General features: G+C 34.7%; 1 protein-coding gene across 5 annotated transcripts in view; it reads right to left on the bottom strand.

Moving 5' to 3' along the window:
* Positions 1-360: 360 nt before the first annotated feature.
* Positions 361-18,223, bottom strand: part of LOC149803158 (uncharacterized) — an 82,488-nt gene continuing 64,625 nt past the window's right edge. The window contains exons 13-18 of one of the 5 annotated variants that reach the window (XM_089952776.1): positions 14,248-14,367; positions 13,249-13,368; positions 11,961-12,123; positions 10,361-11,568; positions 8,346-8,413; positions 361-1,734 (exon numbers count right to left, since the gene is read on the bottom strand). In XM_089952776.1, the coding sequence (XP_089808902.1) occupies positions 1,048-1,734; positions 8,346-8,413; positions 10,361-11,568; positions 11,961-12,123; positions 13,249-13,368; positions 14,248-14,367 (2,366 nt within the window). In that variant the 3' untranslated portion in view covers positions 361-1,047. The remainder of the gene's footprint in view (positions 1,735-8,345; positions 8,414-10,360; positions 11,569-11,960; positions 12,124-13,248; positions 13,369-14,247; positions 14,368-18,223) is intronic. The other 4 variants (XM_089952777.1, XM_089952778.1, XM_089952780.1 and 1 more) reach the window with 4 other exon arrangements.

Raw genomic sequence — 18,223 nt, 5'->3', positions numbered from 1 at the left:
CAGTATGTCATTTTCCTTTGGCCAATGAGAGGGCAGTATTTGATTCAGCGAGTTTCACTCGCATATTAAGCGAGCACGATTGTAGCAATGTCAAGCAGTAGCTAGGGAAAATGGTCTGGCATTCCTCAACATACAGAGTCAAATGGCTGAGCTAAGCATTGGTGCCAAATATATTACATTATGCAAAATCTAGCTTGAAATACTGGCGTTAATTCTTATATAGGTAGCACGAGAATGGAGAGGTGTCCTCCCATTTATTATTATATAGCACATGTGTGACAAGTAAATTGTAAGCAATGATACGATCCCAAAATGCCTCAATAAATTTATGTAGGAAAATAATAAACAACAAAGGCAATAAAAGTTTTGCATTTTAATTATGATTTCATATGATACATTGGTATCTGGTGTTTTAAGATTAGAGCTTAGCTCTAGACAACAATAGTACACAACACTTATAAAGGACGCGAGTTAACAGACTTTTAACATCAGTATAGATGGCTTCAAAACAACAAAAGATCTTGAAACATTTATATTTAACCTAACGACACGTAAATGCATTCAGTATTTACAAGTATCACAGTTCCTTAACACAAATGAATTGTTCATTTCCTTTCAGATAAAAAGCTGCCATATAGAGCATTAACATATATATATATATATATATAGTTGCAGATAATTTTTCACCTGATAAAATGAATATGGGATGTTGCATATTTTCTTCACATTGTTAAATTCTTGGCTCCAAAAAAAGTTCAGACATATTAGAAATATAGTACACAAAAAACACAAAATTTAGCTGCACTATGACTAGGCACTAGGAAACTAAAAGTTTTTTTTAAAGACAATAAAAGGTCATGTATAAAATTCACACATTCACCAAAATAAACTATATACAGCTGGAAATACCTAACAGTACATGAACACATTTCACTAAAAGCCAATGCAAAAAACCGCACTGACAGTATTATTTTGAATAAATCTATTCTATGGCAGTATCATTGTCAGTCACATGGAAGATTCCAAGTTTTCAAAAAACCACTAAAGCTACCTTGATGGCATGAATCTGCTCATATATAATGTACACTTGGCACAATAACTTTGTCCTAATTCCACCCCTTTCTTATGACATAAGGAACAAGCTGCATCTCCTATAACCTCAACAGGTGACTCGGAGCTATCATCATCATCAAGCTCATTATCATGGTGAGCTCCCTTTAATGATGACAGTCTATGTACTTCTTCACCCTCCTCATCACTAACATAACCAGACGTCATCTGAGCAGCAATAGCTGATTCCCAAGAATCTGCTGCAGCGATCATTGCAATATCATCACTAAATGTCACTGACTTCCGAGGGCGATTTGCACACTTTTTGTTCCTTTTGGCCAGAACAGATTTAGGTTTTGGTTTTGCTGGAACATTTTCTGATTCAGATTTACTTCGCTGTCTGTAGGCAGTTAAACTGACCTTTGATATTTGTTCCTGCCCTGGAACATTTTCACAAGCCTCTACCAGCGGTATGTTACAATTATTTGTCTGCCTGCCACCATTTTCAGGCAAGTTTACATTTGTAGAGCTTTCAAATCTACATGCCAAATCACGAACACTAATCCTGGTTTCCAAAGCTGAGACATCACTGTTATCAGCACTACTAGAACCTGCTCCTTGTAGCTGTGCAGTACTGGAAGGATTGCAACCCAACTGTTGTGTACTAGATATGCTGGGATGATTCTGCAATGAAACAAGGTAATATTTTAATCAAATATTTTAGTGATTTTTATATGTGCTTTATCTAAATTTGATTGCCATCCAATATGAAACAATTATAACAAAGGGAGAAAAATGTAAAGCCCCCTTCTAATCAACTATAAATTAATACACTTTATTAAATGATTCAAAACCTGTTATGACTGCATCAATCTGTTCAAAATTTGTCAAGTAATGATACTTGGCAAAAAGAATTTCCATAAATTCAAGAGAAGATCATTTTTTCCAAGCACTACCAGTTTCTTTTGGACCAACCAGATCATGGGATGAAATTGTTTGCGATATTTCAAAGCAGTCCACCAAGTAGTGGAGCAGCAATAACAAGCTTGGACTTACAGACGGGTGATGTAGTAGCCATATTGGAGATCAGATAGGCACCATTTTCATTTGAGATCAGCTAGACAACATGGGAAGTCTTTTAGTGAAAACCCCATGTTGATACTGACCATTAATCAGGAGGACTATCAATAAGATTTTCAAAATGGCTGCTATAGTGGCCATATTGGACATAAAATCATCACCATTTTGATTTAGGACCAACTAGACCATGGGATGAATGTGTGTGTCAAGTTTCATGGCAATCAATTATCATCCAAGTAGTTTAGGAGGAGTAGCAATAACAAACTGTGCTAATTAAGGGTGGGATGACGGAGAAAACATTTAATACCAAAACCCGAGCAAAGGTGGCAGAATCCTCCCTTGCAAGTCACATGGTTCATACAACCGTTACAAATTGTTCAATTTTAGGAGTTACCTTGAAAATTACTTAAAGGTAAGAATGATGGTTTCTTTCTTTCCAATTTGTTGGAAAACCTTAACTTGCCTCCATGAAGGAATACCAAACATCAAAATATTTTTGCTTATATAAATGGTATATAACAGCTGAAATAAGCTGTCTCAGAAGTAACAGACCTAGACCATAACCAAAAGTTCACCTTTGTTCAAAGACTGGTGACACCTTAAATTGAAACAGTATTCCCATTGAGATCTTCTATGAAATGTGCATTAGTTTTTATCCTCTGTCCTGTGTTCTAGCAAAATTTGGTATGTCATTCCTTAAAAATTCTGAACCTAAAGAATGCATGTATGTTATATACCAAATTGTAGTGTTGGTCTGTTTTCTATAATTGATTAAAGAAAAAAAGGGTAACCTAATGATTAAATGTCTGTTTACATTTTCATCTCCAACATGGATTACTATTTCATGAAAATATGGAATGTAGCTGGGGTTTTGGGGGGTTTTGTTTGTTTTTTTCTTAAATAATACACCTATCCAACAGAAATGAGATAAGCAGTGTCTCAAAGCTGAATATTATTTTTTCCATATAAGAAATATGTATGAAAAGCTTATCATTACTTTGATCCCCAAACTATTAATTATGCTGTAAACACTGATAGAAACTTGAACAGATAAAACTTTGTTAACTGAAGCAAATTCAAGGTGAATAAATTCTCTTAATTTTATTTTGATGAATATTTTTAGTATAGATATCCACACACATCACAATCCCCAAAAATAATTGGGGGGGGGGCTACAAGAATTATGTAAGAAAGATTATTTACTTCCAAATACTAACTTCTAAGTAATATTTCAGCTTTAAAATCTAAAAATGACATTGGAGAGATCAGTCATTTCCAAGTTACACTGAATGACTGACTCAAGTAAAATGAACATAAACAAAACCTGATACTAATCAATGCACATGACATAATGCCTTTCTTTCAAAAGTGAATGCATCATCTACATGGTTAATTTGCTAAGGTGAATGCTTTAAGTAGTAAGAACCACTGGTTAGGAAACACCAATCCATCAACCACATTAAGCAGATGACCATTTAATACATCACATTTACAGAGAAATGGTGCTAAAATAAAGGTGTCCATAACAGCAGATTTGACTATATCACTTCTTTAAATTTAAAATTAAATTACTGGATCAAATGATACATTTCATCAATAGTTAACAGTCATCCCTTTCCTGTATAATGGTGCAGGAACATTTGCAAATGGATGACTAATCAAAATTAGACTAGTATTAGTTGCTCGTTTTTTTCCTTGTATATTTTTAACCTGTGTATCCAGTGACAAACAAAAAAAAACATGAATAAAATTGTTTTCTTTAAGAAAGATAGAAAGATGACTCTGAAAGAACTATTGGAAGCCCTTGAAAAGTGCGCTGAAATCTCCCTCCTTTTTGTTGGAACCACTGTAGTATGAATAGCAATTAGATGGCACTTCTGATCTTAGTTGGGAGGATAATGCAGTGCAAACTGGCATGTTTTTGTTACCAGTCACAGCTGACATTTATGTAGGTTTATATGGCAGTCAAAACATGCAGGCCCACCTGTGGACATTTCTGTACCTAATAAACTGCAAATCTAATTCTTGATTTATTGTCATGTGTACCAGTCAATAGACTTGATTGTGACTAATTGTCTGCATAGAGCAGACTTTATTTACAACCTTCTGTAACTGTAATTATCTACATATGACAGCAAACTTTTGTCATTGCACTCCATTTGTGCACGTAACTAAAGTTTAACACAATTTGTACTTTAACAATTTCAATACATAACACTGTGAATTCAGGTGTCTGTTTTTCATTGCCAATATTTCCTAAACTACTTGATTGTATTTATACTTGAGTTGCATCTGTATGACGCTATGACAATTTATTCCAATACATGCTCAGTCATATGATCTAGGTCAGTCAACGAAAATTGTCATTAGGTTTTGGTTCTTTTTTTTCTTCATTTTTTTTCTTCTCATTTTTTTCCTGTCTTATAATTCATTCATTCTATGCTTATTAGACATGGGCTAAGGTCACATGTTTTATGGCAATGCTTTCATCAAGCCTTGACATGCAGGCTCTGGCCTTCTTGTTTATTTTGTAGCTACATGTGGCAGATTGAGATAAAACAAGCAGTCTTTTGATGTTTCTTGGTTCTATGAAACTGGTTTGCAGTAACCATGACATTTATAAAATTGGTACCCTATAAATTAAGGTGAATTCATAGTGCATATATTGTCTCAAACTGAATGCATGGTCATTTCATACTAATAAAGTCATATTCACCCTTTTGTAAAAAAAATAACAACAAACTGTTTAATTCTAAGATGCTAGACAATCTCATTTTAGTTTAATTCATGTGTTAAAACAAGTAATGAAATTAAAATAGCAAAAATATTAATTGAGTAAACAAAACAGGCACATGCATGCAGACCAATGGGCATTGATTCAGGATAATTTTTAAAAGCACGGGGAAAAAATGCTGGTGCAGTAACACCTACTATTTTCTAAAGAATTATAAATTCTGGATATACTCTGAATACAGACTGAATTTTTGATGATGTAACTATTGTGTAAAACTTCCTGCCCATTGACATCAAATAAAGGCTTGTAGACATTATACCTCATTCTAAAACTGCAAGCTAGATTTTTTTTAATTGATTGGTATCCGAGTAGATTTTTTTAATTGATTGGTATCCAAGTAAAAAATCTATCACCAGTGTATCACTTAACAAATTTTATCAGTTAAATATAGTCCACCTTTTGTTATAGTCATGGTGCAGCATGCAATTTTTTACATGCTAACACGTTTTCTAAATTTCACTGCAACAGTACTTCCTAGTTCATATATTCAAGCAGATTATTGCAACAATACAAAAATAAATTAACAGTCCTTATGGAAAACCTAATATTTATTTCCTCTGGGTTTTCAGTTATCATTTAAATCTTTGCCTTGTGTTTGTCTGCCACTTTTTCTTTTTAAAAATATCTCCATATTGACAAAAAAACAAAAAAAAACAAATAAAAGCCTATTGCCACTGTACAGCAGACCAAATAAAAAGAACTAATTTACTGCATGCATCACAATCGGATCTAACAAGAGTCCCTTTTAGGGACTGACATTCTACTTTGCAAAAAGATTTTCCAGAAATCAAGATAAGACCATTTCTTCATTTCAGCTGCAGAGTATTAAAACGACTTTCCTGTTCAGAGTAGCAAAAGCTGATTTTCAAGATGTCACATATTGGACATCAGACTATCACCCATTTTAATTTAGGATCAACAAAATGTTCCAAAAAGCCCCATAATGATATGGTCATTTATTTTGGAAAAGTGTTGATAAGATTTTCCAGCTGGTGACTGGCTGTCAGATCAACAGAATTTTCATTTAGGACCAACCTGACATCCATAAGAAGTCTTTTGGTGAAAACCCAATGTCAATATGACTTTCTGTTCAGGAGGAGTAGTGGTAACATGATTTTGAAGATGGATGCTGTGGTGGTCATATTGGCACCATTTTGATTTTGGACCAACCAGACATTCTAAGAAGTCTTTTAATGAAAACCCCATGCTGACAATACTACCCACGTAGGAAGAACAGTGACAAGATTTTCAAGATGGATGCCATTACAGATATATTGGACATCTAAACTGGCACAATTTGCATTTAGGGCCAACTAGACATCATAAAAAGTCTGATACTGAAAACCCCATGTTGAGATAACCATCCATTCAAGATGCGTAGCAATAGCAAGATTTTCAAGATGGTCAATGAAGTGGCCATATTGGATGTTCAAGCAGTACCATTTTCATCTAGGACCAACTAGACCATGGCATGAGTGTGTCAAGTTTCATGGCAACCCTCCAAGTACATGTAGTTAAGTAGTAGCAGTGATAGCAAATTATGGACAACAGACCATTCCTTAACCCTTTACCTCATAGAGCATAGTGACAAAGTGCAGCTCGCTATACATAGAACACAGGTTACCTAGTCGACCGCATACGCATAGCTTGCCTGTGAACTATTAAGCAATGTAGTCTATGTTACGTTTAACAGCAATTTTAACCATTTTACATTTTTGGTACACATCTATTACATGTGGAACAGTTTAAGAGTAAAGTCCGATTGTTATAGCTGTGTAATTATTTATCACGGAAGACTTTGTTATGTGCTTTAAAATCTGGAGAGAATTCGTTCACCATCATGTCAGTGAGGCCGTGTGACCAACCGTAGAGCTGCCATTTCTCATACTCGAAATTTACAAGTTTTTCATCTGTGTCTACATCACTAAGTCATCTAAATTTGATAATTTATAAAAACTAATTGCAGCCTATATCAATATCAGAGCCTTTACCTAGGTTATTGAATCTTTCATAGTTGTGATTCTAATCATGAAAACTTCGTAAGTACTGAATGAAATCCGTGACTGCCATTTTGGAGAGTGGAGATTATGACCCAGTTACTTTAAATAGCAGATATCGACCAGTACATAAACAGTGACCACGTGATCTGACGTAATTATCATTCACAGAAATGAATGTAGTATCTAATAAGGGGTTTTCCCCGAAGGTGGCGCTACGAAAACCGGCTTAAAATGGCTGACGTTTACAGCAGACGTCAAAAGGCGCTTCTATGGGACTTTTGTAGAAGTGTCAAAAGTCGCTTCGATGCGACTTTTGTAGAGGCGTCCAAAGACGGTTGTATGAGGTAAAGGGTTAAGCTCTTCTGGATATGACCATTAGAGCTAACAATACCGTATTCCACATAGTACCTTCAAATGCCTTATTAAGTTTACATAATCTGTTGATCAAAATTCTCAAAATGTCTATTATGAGCATGTTTGTTTTGATCCTGTGATGCCATGCAAGAGAGAAGTAGCTTTAAAACTCATTAAGAACATTATATAATTTTTTTAAAACTTCATCCAGTTCTTATTTGATTGATTTTAAACATTAACTTTGATGGGTAAATCAACATTAAAAACAGATAGGGCCCCCAAGTGGCCAAGTTGTCTAAAGTGCTCTCCATTACAGATCACTGCCATCTCACCTCTGTCTGCGTGGGTTCGAGTCTCAGATTCGGCCAATGTGGGTATGTGAGAAAGCTTGCAAAAAGCTTCTCATGGGTCGGTGGTTCTTTCCAGGGTTTTCCCAGGTTCTTCCTCCACCATTAATACTGGCTGCCATGTATAGCCTATCGTGTGCTGAAAAATGGCGTTAAACACCACCACCACCACAACAAAACAGATCTTGTGTTTCATTCTGTGCAAAATGTTGGAAAAGACAATCCACCTCCAAACAGAGCTCACAACACAGTGAAAGGGGGCTGACTCTTCTCCCAAGTATATACACATGACTGGAACAATTGTTTTGGCAGTGTCTATATGTGCTTATTATAATGAGAATTAACCTCATGAAATGCACCCAAATATTTTTTTATACATGGTCAGTGCATGTCTTACATCTACTAACAAAGATCTTTAAAATGCTTCAACAAGTAACTATCACCATTTAGAGGATTCCAAAGGCAAAGCAACAGTAAGCAATGGGAGTATATGGAATTTTAGCTTCTGATAACATTAATAATAATAATTTTGCAAAATAAAAAGCTCTTTCAAACTCAGAAATGAAAGCAAAAGCAAAACACAGACATACAGAAATATATACTTTCAATTGTAATAAAGAATGCAAGAGGAGAAGATGTAATTGTTTTTGCAAAAACTTTGTGCCACCACAACACTTCACAATTGCCAATACCCACACATCACAATTCTGATATACTTACTGGTCCTGTTGAATACTGATGCATGGCATCACTACTGACTTCAGTCATACTGGAATTACTGCTAGTATCTAGGGAGCAAGATCATAGATAAATGGTATCAGTGGACAGTAAAGAAGTCTTTGTAGATAAAACCATATATCTTGGCAAAGAATATTAAGTTGAGAATGATGAAATGGTAGAGACTCAAGATGAATATATTTGTGCTTAGCAAGTATATTTATTTATTCCTTGTTCATAATTAGTTTATTTTCTTAAAGCAACTTTAACTTGAGATACCTTGTTAAAAAATAAAAGAAGCAAACAAATTTCAGTTTGATCAAATAAAGGATTCTTATGTCTCTGAATGATTGATAAAACAACAAGTTATTAAATTCACAAAGTAAGGATGAAACTGAATTTTTTTAAGATGCTTTTGAAATGTGCACTGCTTTTTAATACATCAAGGATAAAACGTATAGTTTTAATCTTCTTTACACATAAAAGCTATTAGCTTCATCATTAATATGCCCTTACAGCCTAAGGAGTTAGAATTAAGCAAAATATTAAACAGTGGTTGCTGCTGTAGACTAATGTCTACAAAATTCAATTTGATATCTTTGATGATATACGATTTAGCACAAGGTTAATTTATTACTTTCTAAATTGTTAGCTAAATAGTTTTTGCCTTTTTATGATGTAATACTCTTAAAATGTGCATTTAGTTTAAATATTGGTGAGAAACCTTGATGTCAGGCTACCCTGACATATGTGAATTAATTACACATGTAACATTTTAAAATGATCAAATCACAAAACAGGCATTCTCCATAAAATTATAACAGTAACAATGTGGCAGAACATGTTTATCTTTCTTTAAATACAATATGTCTATTACATATAGCCTTGATGTATTTAACTTTAAACTAACTGTACCACTTCTATGATCAGGATTCAACAAAGTGTGTTCTATTATCATCTTTCCTCAAATAGCCACATAGAGTATATATTTTCAATCGACTACATCAGGCATATAGTCTCTTTATCTCAGATACAAATTATAGGTATGCTATTTACACAAACAAATAAAGACATTCAATTGAGAGTACTGATGTTTGGTAGAGTAACAATAGTTTGACAGTTCAATAGAATTTGGCCTAATAATGTTCTTGCTGCTCTCTAAAGTCATGATTGAAAACACCTGTAAGATTATTAAATAAGTCAGCATTTGTATTGAACTGGAGCAATTTACAAAACAGCTAGCACTCTCAAATCCACCTTATTAAGTGCAAGTATAGATCTGCTCAAGCTTAGATAGAAATTAGGTCAAAAGCTTTTTTGTAAGTGAATGAAAATACTCCTTTAATACTGAGCACACTTCCAGCAGGGCTATAAAAAAATATGCTTAACAAGCTCTTGGTTTACAACCATTAGTCAATAACTCTATTAATTTTTTAGAAAGTAACATGAATACTTATATCTTTGATAGCCTCATGGTAGATTAGTTCTGTTTTGTAAGTAAATTGGTTACATTAAATAAACAAAGTCTTTATTATTATTATTATTATTTTTATTATTATCATTATTATTAGTCAAATTTTTCTTTATTGTTACCATGTGGAACATTATTATTATTATTATTATTATTATTATTATTATTCAAATGGATCATTATTATTATTGTGTGCCAAAATTTTCTTTAATATTACCATGTGGATAAATTGACAATATTTAAGGTAAAGCTCTATAAAAGCAAGCAGGTGATAGGGTTAAAGGTTTTAACCTGTGATTAGCCTTGACGGGTTGGAGCTACACAGAAACAATGCATGGTGTCAAAAATTAAGATGTCATATCTCAGATTTATTTTTTTCAATTAAAATTAAGTTAGGTTAATGGTTCTTTAGAAATTTCCCTTTTATATTAGTGAAAATGTTAATAGGTTGTTCAGATGTCTAAAGAAAAAAATGCAAATATTAGAAACTAGCAAGCTGTTTGTGGTAGCAACTGGAGCAGGAAGATAAAAGGCAAGTGGTTAGTACCTGGTTTACTATTATATACTGAAGCAGCAGTAATGCTGGGTACATTCTGATGGCAATCTAAAGCTGAGAAAGAAGCACTCCGTGCCAAGTGTGATCTCTGTGAGCCAGCAAAAGCATGGCTTGTGCTTTGCAGAGTATTTGCAGAATGTGTGGGTACTGGCATGCACTGACCGGCCTGCACACTGGTCTGTACATTTGCTGAGTGTGCTGTCTGCAATGCAGTGAATGTTGTGGTTGGCAGCTTTCGTACAATAAGCTGGCCCATTGTATGGTTCCCATGTCCTGAAGTTGCTTTGTCCCCTGGTTTCAGCCAGTCTGGTTTGGCTGGTGGAAATGGTACAGACTTTATATTTTTGCTACCAACCTCTGTCACTTGAAGCCTTGTTGAGTTTGGAGCTCTTCTCTCTGCTCCTTGCTGTGGTGTTGATCCTGAACCAGCTGCTTGAGTCACACTGCAAGACTGGGCAACAACACCACGGACTAAATCTTGTTGCATTGGATATGTGTTCATAGTTTGTTTTGCGACTAACTGTCGAACCTCGGCTTTGCCTGTCATATTATTTTGATTATTTACACTAGTTATCTGAAACTGTTCTGACACAACAGAACTATTCACATAATAGTCTTGAATATCCATGGGTATCGGTGTACTGGATCCTGATGTAACTGATGGTGTTTTCACATGATTTGATTGCACATCTGGATTTGAACTGGTCCTCTGTTTATTGCAGACATTTTGATACAAGTCAGCATCTTTTGCGGCACCACAACTTGTTTGTGAATTAAATTCAACAGGCCCCCTAAGATGCCTGTGCGGAAGAGATCTAAAAGTATCAACTGAATTCTGAATCGATCCAGTGGGACCATTGGCCTGAATGCAATTCACCCTATCCTGCAGTTCGGAAAACCTATTATTCTCTACACCTGGAGTCAACTTCTTATCTAGCAGTGCTGGCTGTTGCATGATCCGCTCCCCACCCACTGGTGTACTACTTCGCCCAGTGGAGCTGCCACTGGAACTGCGTCCATCCTTCAAGCTGTCAATTGAATTTTGAGAACTAGACCTTGATGGAGGTCTGTTGAGAAGAGTGGTAGCCTGAGGTTGTAGGTACTGGAAGGCACTGGCTCTCAAACATTTCTGGTAGGAATCATGGGGTGGGGAGTCTGGCTCTGTAGCAGTAGGAACTGGACTTCTTCCTCCCATGGGCCTACAAATAAAAAAAGACATGAAAAATATACAAAACACACACCAAAGAAGATATTATCTTTCATATATCCAAAAGTTTTATCTGTTAGCTTGTACAGATCACTGTTTACTCCCGAATGAAAAAAATTGTTTACGAATGAGACAATGATAAGAGTATTACCTTGGAAATGTCCTTCGATATGAACTAATTAATGCAAACTTGATTATCAAAGATCTCTGGAGTACATATGCTATTGTTTTAGATAAGCCAATAATTCTAATAATGCTTCAAGGACCTCTACTCTCTGATCTTTAACAGTTTTATAACTTTCATAGACGAGTTTTCTTATTTTCACATTACATTATCAATGTCTGGAGACTTGTGGACCTAAAGTTTAATTTTAATAATCCTACCTTTCACTGTCACTACTATTGGTAGAAGTGTTGGACTCCTGCCTCATCAAGGACTTCTTCTGGAGACTGCGGGATTTCAGCACACAGGAATTGTGCTTCATCTGAGCAAAAACATAGGACTGTTGCGAAATGTTGGGAAGCTTCATTGCTTGCTTCAGGCAATCTGGAATTCAAAGTAACATGAAGAATCAGTAATTCGCATAGAATCTCATTATTAACTGTTTACACATATGGTTTCTTTGGCTTGACATGAATGGTTTATTCAACTAAATTTTATTGGCACATTGGGCCCTGTAACAAGATTGTGTCGAAGTTTCAACCTTGAATAACTAATATGGCCAATTTACAGCATTGTTCATCTTTAGATGACAATTTAGTTCAGCAAATACATGCTGAACATCATTAATGAAGGAAATTTATTTTCAAAGTTAGGAAGTATGTCAGATTATAGGAGCTGGGAAAGTGTTAATGGAAAAAACGGTAAGTGATTTTGAACTAAAAAATGCCATTAAATATGAATCCACTGTGCATGCTGGATGGACAAAAATAGATTGCATTCTGGTCAAACCCTCATTTCAGCAGTATTTAAAAATGAAATGTAGAAAAGGCTGACAAACAATCCAAATTAAAATACAGATAATTTAAAAGGAGAGTGCATATTTGTTACTTTTCTAGTCACAATTTAGCCCTACTGGATCATGTGCTACAAAACCATTTAGCCTTAGCATAAAGGTTACTATAAATCTAATAATTAAGAACCTAAGAATGAAATTAAAAAGTAAAGACATTTATTTAATCAAAATACCTATCTGAACTATGGCACTAATGGACTTAAAATCCAAATACAGCATTATGGAGTAGTAAATCTGGCATCTTAGTCAGTAGTGTGCTAATTCAAGAAAGTTAAACTTTGGCGGAGCATATATTAGTGACAAATCTTATTTTAGAGCAAAATTATTCAAGACAATACCTGTGAACTGTGAAAAGGGGTTCTCAGTACAGAATAAAATTCACACACACAAATAAACAGATTAAACTGATAAACAATGCTTATACAACTAGAGGCAGCATCTTTTAAAGATTCTGATTTCAAAAGGGGTTTTGCAGGGTTGATCAGGAAGAGAGATGGCCGTTTCCTCCTCTCCCTCATTTATGTTCTAGTCCCCCAACATTTTTGAGACAAGGGAGGAAATCAACTCTTATGATACAATCCTAGGTGCATCTCTGCTTCTGTTTACTAAGCATTTTTATCTTCATGCAGAGGCTTATCATCAAAGAAGCAAATTACCTATTGCTTTCTGACAGTAGTTGAGAGCCTGCTGAAATTCCAGACTAGTCTCTGCCAGCACACACTGATCCATCAGGTCCTCTGCTTGTCGACACAACCCTAAAAAATCTTGGTCAGTCACTGCAAGAAATAGTTATTGTAAATTTGAACACTGTATCACTGTTATGACTGTTCACACACCTAATCACAATGAAGCATACAATCCACATCTGTATGTGATAAAAATAACTCCACTGCACCTTTTAGCAATATGTTCAAAGATAATTTAAATAAAATGTTAAATTTTTCCATAACATTGCCGAACTGTCCCTTTTGCTAACAAAGGTTTGCCAAAGGAAAATTCAATTAGTTTAATTGATCGTTCATGACATATTTTCTGTACCAATGCTTCAGCTAGTTAACCCAGCATGTCACATTTATGCATTATGAGGCTGTACTCTACTTCTAAGCTCTGTATCGTCATCATAATTTAGGATGCACCAAAGTGGGCAGTATTACAGAAAAGTAGACGAATGTAGCTCTACAATGATACCAAATAATTTAGACTTTCTATTTGCTTTACAAAATAGCCAATCAAAAATGTATGTTATACACTAATGAAAGTCACAGAAACAGATGTATTGAGAAGTAACCCCAAAAATGTGTTTAACTGTAACAAGTACAAACTTATTCCTAGTGCAATGACCATAATGAATAATAATAAAGATTTTATTTTCTGAGGGTAATGCAATTAGTTACAAATGAGAACTAATCTACCTTGAGGACCTCGAATATTATGTACATATAAAGTAATCTAATAACAATATGTTCAGAAACACATGCACACACAAGCAAATACACAGTCCCATTTATGATGTCCATCTCTTCTACCATAAAAATGCATGGTTTATTTGAGGGGTGGTCTCTTGTTATGTGGACAAAACAGTACTAAATGAACTACTCTCTTGCAGGGATGTGGTTTCTTTTGAAAGGAGCCTTATCAGATGACGTTTACTATACCTCCATTGTATCCAGGCAGTAGGCTGGGCCCAGTGGGACTGTGCTGCTCAATTCCTTGAGGTGTGGGGTTACCATCATCAAGATAGGAGTTTGACCCGAAATCCTGATACACTGGCAGTACTATAAAATAAATATATACATTTTTTTTATTAAAATGATTGAAAGTCACTGATTGGTCAACTCATTCATATTAAAAATGTTTACTTCAACAGTAAACAAAGAGTGCTATGAACAGTACATTAAATTCCCACCCCGTGTTTAATGAACCAATAGGTCGCAATCTTTTCCTTTGGTCAAGGTATGTGGTCTTGAAATAAACTTGCTTTGTGGAAACCATTATTTGCTTAATAGACTTTTCATAACTTTGACCTTGAGGCCCCAAAATCTATAGGTTCTTTCTTACCCTAAAAAGTAGCCAAAGCCAAATGATCACCATCCACAAAGTCTGCTCTCCAAACTTGATCTTAAACAAAAAATTTTGTGCAAAACCTATTCATCTTCAATACTGACCTTTTGATCCCAAAATCAACTGGACTCTTTTTTAAAAACCCAATTAAGTTCAAGCCCTCCATAAACTTCTGTCAAGGAATGTCATCTAAAACTAAAACCATTAAGCAAAAACACTTTTCTTCTTTCAGTCAGGACTCTTGAACTCTGAACTGTTTACCCAAAAATCAAAAGGCTTCTTTCTTATGCAAAGAGTAAGGCATCCACATACTCTGTTTAGGTATATGGTCATGAACCGAAGTTTTTGTGCAAAAACCATTTCTCATTTTTCAGACAGTAATCACGATTTTGGTACTTTTGACCAAAATTAGTAGGCTTCTCCCCTACTATAATTGTTGAGAAAGCTTGCCAGTAGCTTCTCGTGGGTTGGTGGTTCTTTCCGGGGTTTTCCGGGTTCTTCCTCCACCATTAATACTGGCCGCCATGTATAGCCTATCGTGCTGAAAAATGGCGTTAAACCCCACAACAACAACAACAACCATACTATAATTGTAAGCCATTCCCAAAGTTTAGTTGTTGTTGTGGGCTCAACACCATTTTTCAGCATCTTCTTTCAGTTACAGTGACCTTTACCAGTTACAGTGACCCTGACCAAACATTTATAGTCTTTTTCTTCTCTAAATGCAAGCCATCTCCTGGTCTGTAATGTTTAACTAATAGTAATGTCCTGCAATCACCTTTCTTCAGTAAGTCATAGTAAGTGTGCTTATTTGAAGTCGTAGTAAGTATGCTTATCAGACGTCATAGCAAGTATGCTTATCTGATGTCATAGTAAGTATGCTTATCTGATGTCACAGTAAGTATGCTTATTTGAAGTCGTAGTAAGTATGCTTATCTGAAGTCACAGTATGCTTATCTGATGTCACAGTAAGTATGCTTATCTGAAGTCACAGTAAGTATGCTTATCTGAAGTCACAGTAAGTATGCTTATCTGATGTCACAGTAAGTATGCTTACCTGATGTCACAGTAAGTATGCTTATCTGAAGTCACAGTAAGTATGCTTATCTGAAGTCGTAGTAAGTATGCTTATCTGATGTCACAGTAAGTATACTTATCTGATGTCATAGTAAGTATGCTTATCTGATGTCATAGTATGCTTATCTGATGTCACAGTAAGTATGCTTATCTGATGTCACAGTAAGTATGCTTATCTGAAGTCACAGTAAGTATGCTTATCTGATGTCACAGTAAGTATGCTTATCTGAAGTCGTAGTAAGTATGCTTATCTGATGTCATAGTAAGTATGCTTATCTGATGTCACAGTAAGTATGCTTATCTGATGTCACAGTAAGTATGCTTATCTGAAGTCACAGTAAGTATGCTTATCTGATGTCATAGAAAGTATGCTTATCTGATGTCACAGTAAGTATGCTTATCTGATGTCACAGTAAGTATGCTTATCTGAAGTCATAGTAAGTATGCTTATCTGATGTCATAGTAAGTATGCTTATCTGATGTCATAGTAAGTATGCTTATCTGATGTCACAGTAAGTATGCTTATCTGATGTCATAGTAAGTATGCTTATCTGATGTCATAGTAAGTATGCTTATCTGAAGTCAAAGTAAGTATGCTTATCTGAAGTCGTAGTAAGTATGCTTTTCTGATGAACACAATGCCTTTGAGAAAAGTGTTTTATGCAAGAAAACTGAAAGGGAAATTTTTTGTTCCTTGTTCCACAGCTGTAACTTATTTAATCTGAAAATTATCTGAACATTAATAAAAATAAAATTCACACCCAGAAGTGAAAATTATGACTTGTGATATCATGTTTATAAAATTGTGATTTAATGACTGATTAAGACTATATTTAAACTGATTATTAGCCCAAAAGAAGAATACAAAAGGATTTAAGAATTTTATGATTTAAAAATATATCTGCTTCACACTGTTTAAAATATGAAACTTTCTCAGTCTTAAAAGAGAGCAAGGGAAATTAAAATGTGTTACTTGCCATATACAAAAATGACCAAATTTTGTGGTATAATATATTCCATTCTAGAAAATATCAGTGATAATAAGCTATCTGGTAACTGATTTACTAATGAGTGATAAATGATGAATGATAAAAGGCTTTAACATGCAAAGAAACTATCTCTGACTGTTTTGTAGATAGCTGTAGTTACTAAAAGATAGTAATAATAACTTCTTGCCAAACAATATGAAACCAATGTTCCATGGGCAATTTTCTCACATTTGCTACATAAAGAATAGGTAAAGTTTCACAATCCAGCACCATTCAAACAAAAGAACTCACAAAAGACCAACATAAATAAAACAAACTAAAAGCCTTCTAGGGTCAGAAAAGGAATTTGTTGAATTTCTGGCATTATATGTAAGCCTTAACAAATTAGCAATGTAACTGAAACAGGTGTCTCATGTGGCAATCCCTTACAGTCACAATCTCCTAATCAAAGACCCATCCTTCCTTTTGTTACTCTATTGTGCTGCACGCAAAAATGATGATCCACTGAATCAATGTCAATGACCCACAACTTCTTAACTGTGTTTTACATACTGCCATCCAAGGGTCCTGAATTGCTGGAGCAAACACATGAATTCTTTTATAACTGTTTTGTTTCTATTTCCCTTACCCACTGTGGTCAGGTGGGGGAATGAGCTTGCAGATAAAAGAGATAAAATGAACCATCTTTATAGTAACACAGACAGTGAGCCCTGAATTTTTTTAATTTGTCTCTTTTCAATACAATTGCGTCCAGCAACAAGGTAGACTTCTTGTTCTAATATTAATCTTGATAATTGGCTGAAATGAGTCTAAATAGTCCAGGTAACGTGAGATTCACAATCATACTGATTTAAAACAATGAACCCTATTTTTACTGCAAAACATGACAAGATAAAAGAAGATTACAATCAAAGATACAGAAACCTGATTAGCTCAACAAAACAGGGGAACAAGACATCCTCAACAACATCTGAATAGAAATTCAATCCATGAAGATATTTGTTTTGAAGGAAGAGGAGTATTGGAGTCGTAAACTAACCTTAAAAATGTATCCTTTGTTCCCAAATTCAATTGGGTGTTCCTGTACTAAAAGTGGTCCCATACCATATAAACTCACTTATAAATCAAATCCAGCTGCAAACTGCAGTGACCCAGATTTATCATCACATAATGTGCTGGCCAATGTAGGTACAAGCAGTTTGTTAGGAGCAATCAGTAGAACAAACTACATAGGCCATAATGGCAGATCAGGGTCTATGTTTTGCAATTTGACTTGACTTATAAGTGAGTAAATGCAGTAATACTTAAAACACATCAAGACTACAAATGGAATGTTTACCCACTCCCTAAAACCATTTCTAAATTATCTCAAGACTCTATTATCAAAAAATGTAACAATTATGTCAATAATGCACAAGCTGAAGAATTCAAATGTCACTGACCTCGAAGGAACAAAAAATTTCCAAAACAGTCAAAACAAAAATATAATAGTTTGAATGACCTG

This window comes from Sinohyriopsis cumingii, chromosome 3 (assembly GCF_028554795.1).
Source record: "Sinohyriopsis cumingii isolate HCF-2022 chromosome 3, ASM2855479v2, whole genome shotgun sequence".
NCBI lineage: Eukaryota > Metazoa > Mollusca > Bivalvia > Unionida > Unionidae > Sinohyriopsis > Sinohyriopsis cumingii.
The sequence above is the reverse complement of the archived record's forward strand: the minus strand, read 5'-3'. Positions and strand labels throughout refer to the sequence as shown.